Genomic DNA, 15,799 nt, shown 5'->3' on the forward strand with positions numbered 1-15,799 from the left:
CCACATTATCTATCAATGTCTCATTGCTATGGAAATGCCCCCATAATTAAATCAGAGCTGAGATCTAGTGGCTGGAGGTCCTTGGGGATGTGGCTGGAGGCCTCAGGGATGTGGGGAGGAAGCTAGCCTCTTTCGAGGGGGCCTTCTCAGCTTAAAGAAATGGTCTAGGGCCTGGGGTGCTGAGGAGAAGCCCTCTGGCTGGGTTCTCCTCACAGTAAAGGGCTCTCTGACTTGCTGCATGTTGATGTTGCCCTAGTCCTTTCCTTTTAAGGCTGGAGAGGAACTCTGATGTCTGTGTCCTAAATTCCTCTAGCTAATCAGGGACTTTGAGCCGACAGACAAGGCTAGGAGACTCCCAGCCTCCTTCAGAAACATTTCTCAGCCTTTATTGCCCTCTCCTCCCCCAGGGGCGGGCCAAGGGCTAAGCTGTTTGTTTTATGGAGGGGAATGCTGTTGCATTGGAAGGGGGTTGTTAACTACAGGAAAGAGGCAGTTCCTGGAGGTCCTCAGGACTCCCTGAGTAGGGGGAGGAGGGTTTCCCAGGGCCCACACCTCTATCTGCTAAAAGGCCACTTCACTGACCATCCCAGATGTGGGCAAGGAATCTGAGCTTCTAAGGGTTTGCAACCCTTTCTCAGAAGATGAGCCTATACTGCTCTCCAAGGCGTCCAGGAAAGGTTCATGTCTTTCCATGGCCTTTGTTTTTCTTTGAACTTTGCCTTACTGCCCACCACCCCACCCCTGCTCTAATTTGCCAGCTTCCAGGAAACCAGCATCTTCTGCTCCCTCTTTCTGCCTCAGGTATACCCCTCTTGGGCAGCACCCACATCTCCTCCTGGTTCTTAGCTATGAATTCCTTCAGAGCTACAGACTCTAGGCATTAAGAGAAATTTCTTCCAAGCTCTTGAAGAAAACCACCTTCCCTCCACTAGAACGGTGAAGCTAAGAAGGCCTTTTATTTTTACCCTCCCCCCGGCCCCCGACATACACACACACTGCCCTTGTCACAGTTCTCCAATGTTCAGACATTTTTCCAAAGTAAAGAGAAGATTTTCTGCTGAGACTTAGCTGTCTGGGAGTTTGGATAAGCAGGAATCAGGCTCTACTTTCAGGGCTACCTGAGGCCCATCTCTTTCTATGGCTCCAGCACCCCAAAACAATAAACTATAGGTGTGGTCTTCATTCTTTTCTCTTAATTATCTCCGTTATCTCACGATTTTCTGAGCAGTGGTGGGTAAGGGGATGTGGAATCCAGATCTGTGATAAACACAAAACTATACTTCTATCTTTTTTTTTTTTTTTTTTTAGCATATTAAACATGCTTATTTTATAGTTGCTTTTGGATTGTTTTATGATCTCCAGTTCTTGGGGGGTGTTAATTGTCCTATTTATTGCTTCTGCCAACTCTCCCTTACGATAGTTTGTGTTCATATGAGGTGTGTAATTTTTTATAGTGAGCTCATCTTTAGCGGTGAATTTTTTTTCTGTGGGAGTTCCAGGTGCCCTGGATTGTGGAATGTCTCTGCAGAGAAGGTTTGCCCTTGTTCTTGTTCGGGTTCCTGAATGGATTACTATCCTGGACAAATTTTTATGTAAGTTCTTGGCTAGTGGTTCCTGCCACATACTCATAGTATAAATTTGGACTCTGATCCAGGGTCAGGCTTAGGGTCTCCATGTCTCATGGAGACTTTTCTCCCCTCACTTGCTTCCCTGGGCCATTGGGATGAGTTTGTGTGTTTCTCTCGCATAAACACACAAACACACAAACAAACAGTGTTGTCTGCTCTGTTCCTGGCTTTATGCAGGGTAATACTCTGTTCTAGCTTCTTGCTTCTCTTGGACTCAAGGTCATGTCTCCTGCCTGGTACGTTAAAACCCCAGCTTTCCCAGTTAGGGTTTACCTCCAGTGTGATACCAGCAGTCTCTCATATACTGCTCTGGATTTGAGTTTCCCTCTATATCTGGCACCAGAGAGAGAAGTTTGGTTGTGTATTAACAATTCTTGTTGTTATATTTTACCCAGCTGTGTTTTGGTGAGTTTCACCTGCCTTGTTTCTAGACCTCAGTCTCATTCTTCCATTACTTCTCTGGGACTAAAGTGAGGGAGGGGAGAGCTACCCTTCACAACGTTCTCCCAGTGTCTGGCAGTGATTCCCACTAGAGGCCAGTGAAGCCTGCGCAGTGGAGCAGCTCCGGGGACCGGCGTATTCCTCGGCTTCTAGATGGAGCATGAAGAGCCTCTGCACAATTTCTGACTTCCTCCAGCACCATCTTGCTCCATTCAGGCTCCAGGGTAGGGAACCTCCTCTCACCTTCATGACAGACTTTCGCCAGGTCAAGGGACTCTCTCAATGCTCAGAAGCATCTCCAAGAGACTTTGGGAATCCCAAAACTAGTAGTCATCTTCTCCTCCCAGCTCAACATTAATGCCAGTGTCCCCTCATGTTCCTCTGTGGCTGCAGACCTGGCCAGGCACAGGAAGGGAGGGGTCGAGGTGAGAAGGTAATGGGGAAGATAGGCTCTTTTCTACCAGGGATGGGAGACGTGAAGGAATGAAGGCACCAACTCACAGTCAGAGCCAGAGTCCTCACTGAAGAGGCCCTGACCCAGAGGTCCCTGGAACTACTAAGGGCTTAATGGCAGCCCTCTGTGGGGTCCTTAGAAGGGTACCAGACATAGCCAGCTAACCTGAGGAAGCCTGGGGCCACAATGCCCCCAGCCCATTCTCTTATCTAGCTGGTCCCTTTTTCCTTATCACTTAGGAGCAACTCGGCTCCGTTCCAGACCAGCAGCCTAGAGCAGTGGGCTGGAGAGAAGGGATGTCGCTGAGCTAGAGCAGCCCAGTGGCGGAAGGGAAAGTGGGTGATAAATTTAAATAACCAGCTTGACTTGGCAGCTTGCTGAGTTGTGATGCAGTGAAATTAAAATCTCGGCAGAACTTGCAAACACTACCCAGAAAAATCGGTCTCTCTCCTTGATTCCACGATGGAAGGTGGGGAGGGGAGGCTATCAGGCTGAGCCCCAGCCTTTGGCAGCCACCCTTGCTTGCAATGTGATTAGCTGTGTCCTGGCCCACTGGGCCCCAGTCTCCCCTCCACACAATAGTCCAAGCTCCTCTCTCCTCTCAGTCCTGACCTTGTGGAACAGTTGTATCAAGTGGCTGGTGAAGTTTGAAATCAGCCTCCAGTGCCAGGAGGTGGCAGGAATATCAATAAGGTCAGCTCTTCAAGTTGGGCTAGGACATTTCTGGACCAGTTTCATCGGGACTCATCCTGGAGGTTTGCAGCCTTAGCTGCCTGTCCCCCGGGAAGAAGATGAGCTGGGTGCCTGAGATATGCGGGATGAAGAAGGCTCCTTGAACACCTGGGTACATGCGAGCCAGGCTGTGGGCATTGGTTGATCCCTCCCCGCAACCCTCTCATGGGAGCACATATCTGGCCAGAATCACCTGCCTGAAAGGGCCTCCCCTTTTCTTTCTCCACCAAAAAAAGCCCTTCATATTTTCCAACAAAATCAGCTTTTTAAGAATCTTTGAGGAGAATTTCTACAAATATACCAAAAGACTCTCCCACACCCCAGCCATGCTTGGAGCCTGGTTCTCACAGAGGCCCATATGTTTCTAGAACTCTTGTATCTGCTCTCCTTACATCACTGCTCACTGCTCCCCACAAAGTCCTGGCCTGGAGGCCAACATGCTGGACCCGCTCCTGAGATGGCCCATGAAGTCTCTGGGCACTGCCCTGTTTCTCACCTTGACGGTACCTCCAGCAACTTCTGTTTGTCCCCATAATAAACACATCATGAATCATTCATCTTTAATAGATTATGCAAATTAGGAGGACATAAAATCAACAAAGATCAATAACTGCAGCCATTTAATTGCCAGCAAAAACATTTTAAGAATGAGCAGCCCTTTCTCGGGTAATGGCACCATTCATCCAAACGTTGGATCTTGGCCTAAGTGTAGGAAAATCATTCCCTGCCCCTAGCCCCTCCCACCTCCCCTCCCCCACCTCTCCACACACTTCTCTCTTTTTGGTAATTTCCAGTTTCTGAGCGAGTTTCCCCGTCATTACCACTGGTGAACAGCTCCGAATGTTAATGGTTCTGCTTTTGTTACTCCTCGCTTGATTGAAATGTCGCATACAGATTGAGATGTTAGTGCTAACTTGCCACCTGGGAATGTCAAGCTGGGTCTGAAATGAACTTTTCTCACACTTGGATCCAGATGGATCAGCCGGAGATGTTCCCAGGCTGAGCTGGGACTGTTCCAGGGCCATGGGGGGGAAGGCGGGTGGGGGAGGCTCAAGGTGGAAGGACTTTTCTGTACCAGCCCAAGTTCTTCTGCAGCAGGAGCCCTGCCTCAAAGTTCCATCTCTCCACCCCAGAAAGTTCCATCTCTCCACCCCCGAAAGCTCCTGCCTTCTGGACCATGGCCCTGGGCCCAGGGAAGCAGAGCTGGGATTAGAGGAAAGTCTACTGGGCTCTCTTTTATCTTTGGAAAGTGATCATCGTCACTCTCAGCAGATCAGGAGAAAAGTGGCCTGGCCTGAGCCATCTCTCTGCCTGGGGTCAGAATACCCAGCAGCTCAGAGAGCTTCTGAGTTGGCCTAAGGAGAGCTCATGTCAAGAGCCAGTTGATAATAGGCTGTGTCTTCGTCCAGCTAAGGTTGTCACTCCCCAAAGCTCATCCACCCAGTTCTCTGACACTTCCAGGACTCAGTCTCTCATTGTTTAGCCAAATAGCTCAACTCTGTCTAGCTAGAAACAGCTGTACCAGGACACCCCTTAAGGAGAACCTGGGAAAGCTAACAGGGCTCTCCCAAGCCCCACCAGGTAGAGGCTAAGTGGCCACTTGCAGCCCACCTTAGGCCTCAGCTGTACTCAGATCAGCTGCACATCAGAACCAGGGCCCTGTCCTACAGCAGGGCTAGGCCTGCTCCCTGTCTTTGCCACTAACTGTGAAGCTAGCTGTTTGCAGTCCTGCTGCCAGGTCCCTAGGCCGCCTCCGCTCGCCTTGCTCGGCAGGTAACGCCTCAGTGTCTCCCAATCCCCACCGAGACCCTTCTCAATCATTCTGTCTCCCAAGGAACAAACGGCACATTGGCTTTAGTGTCTCCAGAATAATTAGGTGAATTTTAATAACACCTCAATGTGTGTCTCTCCCACTTGGGCACTTCCTTGGCCTGGAAACCCTTCTGCAATGCCAGGCGCCTTCCACAGCTGGCAGCTCTGAGACCTAGAGCTTCATCGGCTGGGCCCCTCACTGTGTCACACCTCGGCCTTCTTCCACTCTAGCTGCCTCTGCTGCTCCTAATCAATGGGAGCCCCTGGATTTGGTGCCCCTTACCCCTGTGGGACAGGCCTGACCCTGCCTGCCTTGAAATCAAGCCTTAGTCTCTGTAATTTCTCTAGGAAGCAGGAGAAGGACTGAGATAATTGTGCTTATCTATAACCACAGAGCTGGATGCCATGTCCTGAAGCCCAAAGCTACAGTGATCCAGGCTGCCCAGAGGGAGAGGCAAGCAGGTTCCCAGCAGCCTTGGGGAAACAAGGGCATGGAGGCTGGACACTGGGCTCTCATGCTCTCTTCTCGCCATCCTGGCCTATTTACCCTCTGGCTTCTCCTGCACCAGTCCTAGCAAGAGGCTTATAATTCTGGGCACCTTGGTGGAGGCAAGCAATGAAAGGCAAGGAGAGAGGCAAGAGGATGGGCAGAAAGAGCCACCGACAGCCCCGTTTTCAGGCTGAAGCACACAGAGGCCCTGATCACATTTTTCCCTCTTCAAATCTATGCACGTCTATTCAGGAAGCACCCTGGTTTTGGGAGGCTCGCTGTCTCTACAGATATCATGGCAGGGGGCCCACTTGTCACACTAGGCCCCAGATGGCATGGGCTGAGGCGCCCTCACCAAAAGCTGTGCCCCCACCCTCCTGGAAGCCCCCTTACCAGTCACAACAGGGTATGTCTGCGTGCCTGACACGTTGCTGCCCAGCTCGGGGTTGGTGGATGCAGATAGACTCGATTTGACTTCATCAAGCCCAGGGGTCAGGGCTGGGAGGGAGTACTCGTTCCCCTGGGAAGAGAGAGAAAAGCGACAGCTCTCTATTGATGCGCACACACGGAGAAAGGGCTCGGTGTGCAGATGGGGAGGAGGACCGAGGAGCGCTCCCAGACGGGGCGGAAGGAGATGGCCAGGCAGAGGGAGGGCAGAGTGGGAGGGGCGGGCTCGACGAATGATGGAGAGTTTTGTGTGGGTGGGGGCAGACCTGACTTGTGAAGCTGAGGTGCAGCCTATACATTATCGGTGGTTATCCCAGCACCCTTTACATTTCTGTAGCAGTTCCTGCCTCAGAAGCCCCAAGGGTGGAATGTAGCAGCGAGGATCCCCCTGCTGAGAGGCAAGGGGTATTTTAAGGAACCCCTGGGGTTGAGAGCCTTGGGGAAGAGGGATGGACCATGACATGATGGCAGAAGCAGTAGCTGGGGGAAGGGCCTAGTGGAGCCTCTAGCCTGGCACTGCTGGGCTGGCTGAAAGGGTGCTGGCGCCCCTTTTTTAAAAACAAACAAAGACAGCCCCACGGGCCCCTCGCTCTCTGCCTGTGCACTGGGGTATGAAATTGGGGAGGGGGAGAGTCCACATGGCTAACAGAAGGGTGGGAGGGGGCCAGTCATTGACTCTGAAAGGGTGTCCTGCCCGGAACACTCTGGTAATTGCCTTTTTATTGCAGCCACCGCCAAGCCAGACCCCGGAGCTGGGCAGGCCAGGAGCCTGCACAAAGCAGGAAAAGTTGCTCTGATTAATATTACGTTAAATTAAAACTGATTTTCTGCTCTTTCGGGTTCGTTTTTTTCCCTTCCGCTTCCTGGCCCCCCCCAGAGGACCCCCTCCCCTCCCTGGCTGGACGGGATTGCCTCGTCATTTCCAATTCCTTCTCGTATTGATCTTCCTGTAGAAATCAGTTTTGTAATTAGCTGCAAATTAGGCCTTCTACTGGGGGTGAAGCTGCCCCCTGATTTATCACCAGAGTAATTCGCTGTGATCGGAGAGAAATTAAAATGAACTCAATTAGGCTTCGGATTTGCTTTATGGGCCCTGCTCCGAGTTTCAGGGGGAAAAATGACTGTGCTGGTGTTTAATAGTCTAATGAAAGTAAATAAAGGTTATTCATTGTAATACAGCCGGGGACTCAGGGAGGGTGCACCAAGCCGCCCGCCTCAGCCGGCTCCTCCTTTGTTGGTTTATGGCTCAGGGCACCTTAAAAAGACTTTTGATTTTTGTTTTATGAAGACAAACAGCTTATAGGATAAAAGGACGGGCGGAGAAAAAGGCGAGTGGCTGTGAGCTGTTGAGTCCTAGAGTGGAACTGTGCTGTGTGGAGCCAGCGGGGCTGTGCTGGTGCGCGTGTGCTTGGGTGCGCGTGTGCTTGGGTGTGCGTGTGCTTGGGTGCGCATGCACCCATGCATGTGTGCTAGCAAAGTGTGTGGTTGTTGTGGTTGTGGGTCCGGCCTGGGTCATATGTGTAGGAGAAATGGGCGTGTGCTCTCATGTTTGAGCATTTGCCCTGCAGGCTGCACTGAGGTGTGGGTGGACACGAGTGCTGGAGGGTGCTGAGCCGGTGGTCTGGGGGAAATGCCGTGAGTATGGGCTGTGGCAGGGAGGGAGCAGCTGGGTGGTGGTGGCGGCATGTAAACATGTGTACATGGTAAATGTGAGGAGTTAGGAGATGTGTTTCTATGTTGTGTATTGTGCAAGTGTGCTGTGGGCTGTGTCCCATGCTGTGTGTTCTGCACTATTCTGCATCTGTAGGAAGTACTGGGTATGAGGCGTAGGCTGTCAGCCTGCCTGGAGTCACACTGGACAGCTAGATTAGGGAGCAAGAGGCAGACACAGCGGGGCAAGAAGAGTGCCACAGGCTTACACAGACTTTCTGTAGGACTCTGGGGGCATTTAGGCAAGGGACACAGCAAGAGGACATTTCTGAGTACTCTACACTGGAATCAGGGAATGGCAGGGCCAGAAGGGACCTGTTAGATCATATATTCAAGTGCTTCATTCTATAAATGGGGAAACTGAGGCGGGTACGACTTACCGAGGCCATTCCTGCACCAAGAACTCACCATTTCTAACTACCATACACTATAATGATGTGTCCTAACTCTACTGTAATGTCCTATGTGAGCCTGTTCACACGGCCCACACATGGCGCACCCATGTGTAGCATATGCAGTGCTGGGTGTGCACATGGCTGATCCCTGTGCACATTCTCCAGAGGCCAGTTCTGCTCAGTTCCTTTCTACTTCTGCACACAGAAAGCACCTTCCTCACCTGTTCTGATTTGATGTGCTCTGATGCCTGGAAGACGTCAGGGTAGGAAGGACGTTCAAAGACCCGATCCAAAGCTTCCAGCTGCTGCTGGGTGAAGGTATCAGCTCGCAAGTGCTTCCGCAAACTGTCCACGCCACTCTGGGAGTCTCCATTGGGGACTGAGCCCTCGGACACATCTGGAGGACACATGGACACTCAGGGCATCAGCAGAGGTTGCAGAGGCACAAAGTAGTGCAGTGGGCAAAGGGGAGGTACCTGGCTTGATCTCTAGGGCTTTCTACCTGTACTGGGACCCCTTACTCTCAACTTTGAGGCTGGAGGGGCTGGCCCAGAGTCTGGCCATGCCTCAGAGATCTGGCTGAGGAAGCCAGAGCCTCCAAAGGACCTAGGAAAACACAAGGAATTTGTCCCAGCATGGGGGGCTGGAAGGACTAACAGAGGTGGAGCCAGAGGACCTCCCAGGGGCCATCTCCCCTGAACTTCCTCCTGTCCCCTGGCCCGGGTCAGCCTGGGGAAGGAGCTGGGTACCTCCAACCAGCATTACCCAGCCTGTGGAGAATTGAACTTGGCTCTGAGATGAATTTCAGCTCCACCAACTCCTAGGGTGGAAAATCATCAAATCTCTGAGGCCGAATGTAACATGGAGACTGGGTAAAGTAATTAACTTTACCACCAAGGGGGAGGGACCTGAAGCCAAGCTGAGGTATTCCGTTTGCTTTGGGCCAGGACTGAGACTAGAGCAGGAGGATAGCAGGTGGCATGCAGGTGATCAGTAAAACACTAAAGACTGAAGACAGGGTCTTTGTGGATGCTGTTGTGCCCAGGCCACCCTGCTCAGCTTCTGCCCCTGATCTGGACTCTCACTAGGCCTCCACTAGACGCTAGTTCCTTGGCTGCCTAGTTCCTTCCGCAGGTGTCCACAGGAACTGAGACTTGCTCTACGAAGGAAAGGCCGCGGTGGTGCCACACTAATGCCCACTCCCTGAGGCTGCAGGCCAATCCTGTCCACGTTTTGCCCAATCCAGGCTTTCTCAACATTCTGTCCCCCCCGCCCCCTCCACCCCAGCCCTGCTCTCCTGTCATGTCCACTGGAATTTTCATAATATACAGTAGGCCAAGTGCTTGCTCTGCCACCTCTCCCTGAACCCCCACCCTGCAACTCCCCTGGATCAAAGCTGGGTCCTCCCCAGCCACAGCTTGGCCAAGACCAGATGGGGAGCCTTGGGCCTGGGACCAGCTCATGCTGTAGGCCCCAGGGTCTGCCTCTGGGACTGTTATATATATCAGTTTATAGGTGATTATGTGATATGATATAATCAATATTGCATTATATACAGTAACACCATACAGTATCATTCGGGAGACCATAGAAAATATTACATATTGATTAACCTCAACCTGCAGCTATTCTCTCTTGCTTTCTTGCTGGCTTCCCAGACGGAGCATGGGGTCTGTTTTTCTAATGGGACCTCTTGTCTTTCCTCCACTCTATTCCAGAGGGGGTGGGAAAGCAAAGAAAGTGTGTGTGTGTGTGTGTGTGTGTGTGTGTGAGAGAGAGGAGAGAGAGAGAAATGAAAACCAGGATCAAGTCTGAGGACAGAGAGACACAGAGACAGCCTTGACAGTATTTCTATGTTCCCTCTGTTCCTATGGACACTAAACTTGGCGGTTCTGTTTTTTTCCTGTGTAAGCCTCTGCAGTGATTTTCTGTCTAAGAGGATGTATGCATCTCTCTATATGAGTTAGGGTGTGGCATATTTATTTTTCCCTTTTGCGTGACTATTTTCTCTGAAGATGCATTTCTACACATATAAACATCCAGATAAATAAGTGTCTGGGTATGTGTAAGTGACAGAGTGAGAACTTTTTTGAAGATATGTGTGTGTCCATGTGTGATGGCATGGGAAGCGTGAGCCCATGTCCCCCACGTTTCTCCTGTGCCTGCTTCTCTTTCAAGGATGTGTCATCATTCTAATTCCATCCCTGATAGCTTTTTGCATGTTTCACTGTATCTAATTCTCTCTTGCTGGAGTCCTCCTACCTTTTTGGGAAGCCCTGCTGTCAGGACTGAGGGAAGCAGTGAGTGTCTTTGTGTATGGTTATTGCAGTGTCACCAGTGGGTCCTCGGGAGTAAAGTGTGCACAGTGTGCACTCGCCTATGTGCGTGTGCTCACACATATGTATATGTGCACAGGTGTGTACATATGTGTGGTGAGACTCGTGCCATGCATCTATGGAGGTTTGTATATATGTCCGTGTGTGGCTTGGCTCAGCCCGTGTGTGTGTGTGTGTGTGTGCGTGTGTGTGTGTGTGTGTGTAGGGGCGGGAGCAAAGCTTTGTCCTCAGGTCACTGGCTGGAGGAATCTCTTTTCCTTCATTTATTCAGGGGCCCTTCAGATCTTGACAAATCTGTCACTCTAAATTTGCGAGAGATTATGGTGCTCTCTCCCCAGCCCGCAGAGAGGTGATATATGATATCTGCTGCCCCTATTGATTGCCTGATCTGGTGGCAGAGGCCGGCGAAATGAACTTGAAATGAACATCATGCCTCAACTCATTGTGCGTATAATACACTACTTAATCCCACATTTTTCAGCCGCTATGGAATTCAATTGATCAATCATGTTCCACTGATAGTACTGTTTTAGGGGTTATTGCTGCTCCCTCCACTCACTGACCTTTTTATTTATTTATTTTTTTGTAGACGCAGGCCCTGGCGATAAGACGGGTTAGGGAGGCGGCAATGGAGAGAAAGGGGGAGGGAGGAAGGGGAGGCAAAAGCAAGGCTGCTACTGGAAGAGGTGGCAGTGGGAGGCGGGGAAAGGGAAGAAGAGGAGAAGGAAGGGGGTGAGAGAGGAGAAGAGAAAGAAGGTGCCAGAGGAGCAGCAAAGCAAACCGGTGTGATGAAAGCATGCAGAGAACCCCCAAGAGAGGCTGCAGGAGGCCTAAGGAAACTCCCGAAGGAGAACGAAGGCGATGAGGAGGTGGCAAAGGCAGCAGTAATGATGAATGGTGAAGGAGCACAAAGAAAGTTCTGGAGGAACAGGGAGGAGGACCCCAGGGGCAGGGAGAGGACAGTGGCATGATTGGTGGGGGGCAGGCAGGCAGCCCTCCCAAATCAACCAAAGGACCCCTAGGCTGTCCTATACTCTCTCCAGAGGATGGGGTGGGGGGCACCCTTCCTTCAGCTAGAGAATGAAGCGAGGAATGAAGGTAAGAAAAAAGAGCGAGAAAGGAGTGAGGAAAGGAAGTTGGGAGATGCCTGAGGAAGGACAGAAGGAGAGAGGAATAGAGGGAAGATTCCCATGCTAGGAGCCTAGGGCAGCTCTGCCTGCAATGAGGGCACTTGCCACAGGCATTAAACAGGCTGGCTCTGCTTCCCGGGAAGTCTGGGTATCCGGTTGAGGAGGGCAGCCCAGAGCCTGGATGGGAGTGGTTTCGCAGGATAGTGGGTGGAGGGGGATAAGGAGAAGAGAGTAGACGAAGAGCAGAAAAAGACAAGAGAACATGGAAGAAAAGAACAGAAAACAGAAAAGGAAGAGGTTGTCAGCGCTGACCGCTTGGAGAGACCTCCTCAGGACGATGGAGCGCGCAGAGTGGCATTTCCCACGGGTAGAATCTCAGAGGCGACAGCAAGGAAGAGGGTAAACCTGGGCTGTGACATCACTGCTAGCTCTAGATACTGAAGAGCTTTTCAGCAGAGCTGGGCTAACACAGAGGAGGTAGAAGCAGGACGTAATCTAGGCTTCAGAGCAAACAGGGAAGGAAAGTGTGTGAGTAATTAGATGGCATCTTTCCCCTTGTGAGCTCCTTGTGGGCAGGAACCATGACCGATGCATCTCTGGAGCTCTAGTGCCAGGTATGGAGCTGGGTACACAGTTGGTACTCAATGAATGATTGAATGAGAGAATGAGGCTCTCCTGGGGAGCATTCAAAGCCAGACCCCTGGCAGGAGGTCTCTGGACTGGCCACCTGACTGACTTGGTACCCCAGGACACCCAGTCACTTGTCAGGCAAGTCCCACGCATCCCTCCCTAGCTATCTGAGGCTGTAGAAAGACCCAGCAGGCCCCTGGGTAGACTTATGCTCCTCTTCACTCATGCCCATTGCTTGTTAGCTTCTGGCAGCATCAACTCTGGTCCACTGGAGGCCCTTCCTGATCTCATCGATACCAGCCTGTCCACCCACAGTGCCTCTACTCAAGGGACAAAGAACATCATGTTCCCAGTTAAGACCAGAACTTAACCTTAGAGCTGTGGAACTGCCATCCAAACCAGATGGGAGAAGTTGCTTGAGAATGGGGCCCAGACAGCTTCTGCTTTGGATTCCCCACACCAAAGCTCCAGTGACAGAGAGGAGGGTTGGGATAAAATGGGTCTATTTGCTCACGGTGGGAGCTGGTTCCAGGGAAGACCTTTCCTAAATGATAGGAGGAGGCTCCTGGCCTTCACCTTGATAGGATAAGCAGCTCACCCCTTGTCAAGTTCCAAAAAGAAGGCTGGAGTATGGTGGCCATATGTCCTGGGCTTTCTGGAAAAATTCTGATTTCCAATATCTTTTCCCACTCTAGGCCACGTTTTTAGACTGAGGTTGGAGAGCGTGGTTGCTGTAGTTTTAGTAAGACTCCACAGAGCAAGGAAGGAACTGTGTGCTAGTCGGTCTCCATATGGAAGATTCAGCCCTGTTCTCCTGTTGTCCCCTGCCCAAGCCACCATCCATTAGCAGTTCATAGTAGTGAGAGCTTATTACATGCCATTGCTGTACTTTATACAGCTCATTTAATTCCACCCCCAACAGCTCTGGGAGATAAATTCTGTGATACCTATTTTAAAGATAAGGAAACTGAGGCCAAGAGAGATTAAGTGGCTTATCCAAGGCCACGCAGCTGGTAAATGAGTCAGGATTTGAATTCAGGTCTGTATGATTCCAGAGCCTGCCCTCTACATTGTCTCACTCTGCCATCTGGGTGCCAAACCCAGGGGCCCAGCTGAGGGCCAGTTGGCCCCATCCAGGACGTAGTTTCTCTCCCAGCATCCCCACTTCTCTGACTTGTAGCCTCCCTATACTGAGGCTACAGCCCCTGAACTGACTGTGCCCGAACCAACACCTGGTCCAAAGTCCTCATTTTATAGTAGTGAAAACTAGTGGGGTGGGAGGTGGAGGAGAAGTAACAAGTTCAAGGTCATACAACTAGGTAGTAGACTCTAAGGACTGGAGCCCATTCTAGGAGCTTTTTCCACTGCAATGTGGAATGAGGCAGATATAAATAGTTTAAACAAATTAAAACTGCTGAATTAAAACTTTGATGTATGTTATTCTTTCAAGGAAAACAAAGGCTTCATATTTGTTTAGCAGTTAACAAAAAACTTTCAAAGACCTCAGGTTATTTGGGTGGGGATTATCATCCCCTTTTTACTGGTAAGGAAACTGAGGCTTGGAGTAAATGAGCTACAGGGTAAGTGGCTAGTTCAATGCCATATCCACCAGTGAGCCTGGCACAGGGAAGGTACCCTGTAATCAGCTGTGAACTGAATCAATGAGCAGCAGCAGCTGCCTGCCCAGCCAACGTCCTGAGCATAGGCTCTGGCAGTGGGGCCCCAATCTCCATGCAAACAAAGAAAGCTGCAAAACCAAAGATCATCTTGACTGGCAGGAGAGCCACCCAAATGATAATGGTGGTTACTTCCTGATCATGAGCAAAGTATTTTCCTCTCATCTAAGTTGTTCCATATCATCCAGGCTTTGTACAAAAACAAAACAAACAAACAAAAAAACAAAAAACCATGTACCACTTCTAGAATCATTAATAAAAAATATCTCTTACTCCTTAATAAAAAGATCTGATCTCCTCATTCACTTAGCCTTGTCACTCCCCATCTATTCCTGGGCTTCTCTGGAGCAGAGCTCTTTGTGCTACCTCTCTGACCCCAGACCAGAATCCTCTCTCTGGCCAATCATGAATAAGGTTGTCCTGCAAAGTTCCGCAGCTTGAAAAGGAGAGAAAGTCACTGAATACCATGTCTAAGGGATGAGGGCTAGGGACAAGAAACAAAATAGAAGTGTTCTGTCCTCCTTGTGTGTGGACATTCTACCCCAATTCCCAAAGTCGTCTCTGCAAGGGACAAGAGAAATTCTCATGCACTGATCAAAAGGTAGGTAGGAGTGATGGTAACAGACAGAATGAAATAATGCCATTTCCTTGGTCAGAAAATGCCAAGGTTATCAAAGTCTACAAAATCAAGATGGGATGAACCTGCCACTAAGATGGGAGCCTGTTACCAAATCCCAGAAAGTAGGAATTAGGCATTTGAGGGGACTTTTTAAAAGTATAGGAAAAAAAACTGTATTAACTACAGTTTTCTAATCCCAAATACAAATATCTACCTGGCTATGGGGAAACTGACAATATTAAGGCTTTTGCATACCCTCATTAAATACATTCAACTTTACAAGGTAATTATTATTATTATTCTCATTTTTCATATGAGAGGCAACATTATTTGTTCAATATCATCCAAATGGTAAGTAGTAAAGGCTAAATATTTGAACTCAGGGATGTCTGACTCCAAAGCAGTCTCTATCAGATTTGCCTTCTTTATCAAATATTGTCATCGTCATCATTTACTGAGCACTAACTATGTACTAAGCAGGCTCAAGGTGCTTTATACACAATTTCTCTAATCCTTGCAGAACACATGCAAAAGAGATACCATTAGTCTAATTTGACAAAAAAAGAACAAGCTCGGGGGGAATTACAAGCATGTGCAAGATCACACAGCTGACGGGAAGTAAGTCTTATTTCATCCACAGACAGAAAATGACCTGAAATAGTGATACTAGAAGAAAAAAGAAAAGTGTGGAGGAAGTAGGAACAGTAGGTGATGGGCTTCAGGCCTCAGGGGGCTGGGGAGCGCAGGAGGGGTCGGCTGTGGTTGGGAGTGGGGGCTCTGTGCAAACCTTTGCTCCATACCACTCTGACCTATGGCCTCTGCCCACTCTCTCTCTGCCTTAGCTCCTCTAACACCACTTCCCTGCTCTGAGGGTTACACCCCCAGGCCGCCCCCCAGTTTCCCCAGCTGCCAGTTGTTGCAGTTTCAAACTCAATTGTTCTCCTTGGTACTGAGGCAAATGGAGTCATTAATTACCTTCTATCGGCTGGGCTGAGTTCAGAATGCGATCAATATCGCCGCTTGTCATTCAGGGCAGCCCGCCTGTGCAGCCCCAGCCCCACCCCCACGGCAGGACAGAGGAGGTCTGGGCTGCCACTCTGGCCCTCCCATTTGATTGAGAACAGGGGGTGAGTTTTGGGACCAGGAATGAGGCTGCTTCCTAGCCTGGGAGGAGAGTAAGGATTAATGGAATGGGGAGGGGAGGGGGAAAGGAGGAGAGGGAAGGAGACAAGAAAGGGAAGGAGTGTGAGGGCATGAGGACAGAAGGGCAGGAGACAGGAAAAGGGGTGGTGGAGGAAA

The 15,799-nt window shown here is 50.2% G+C and overlaps 1 protein-coding gene across 12 annotated transcripts in view; it reads right to left on the reverse strand.

Moving 5' to 3' along the window:
- Positions 1 to 15,799, reverse strand: part of PAX2 (paired box 2) — a 90,783-nt gene that overhangs the window by 13,657 nt on the left and 61,327 nt on the right. For all 12 annotated transcript variants that reach the window (XM_015599928.2, XM_015599922.2, XM_015599923.2 and 9 more), the window contains 2 exons: positions 8,331 to 8,506; positions 5,951 to 6,077 (listed from right to left, as the gene is read on the reverse strand). In XM_015599928.2, coding sequence (XP_015455414.1) covers positions 5,951 to 6,077; positions 8,331 to 8,506 — 303 coding nt within the window. The remainder of the gene's footprint in view (positions 1 to 5,950; positions 6,078 to 8,330; positions 8,507 to 15,799) is intronic.

The sequence above is a fragment of the Pteropus alecto genome, unplaced genomic scaffold, assembly GCF_000325575.1.
Source record: "Pteropus alecto unplaced genomic scaffold, ASM32557v1 scaffold88, whole genome shotgun sequence".
Lineage (NCBI taxonomy): Eukaryota > Metazoa > Chordata > Mammalia > Chiroptera > Pteropodidae > Pteropus > Pteropus alecto.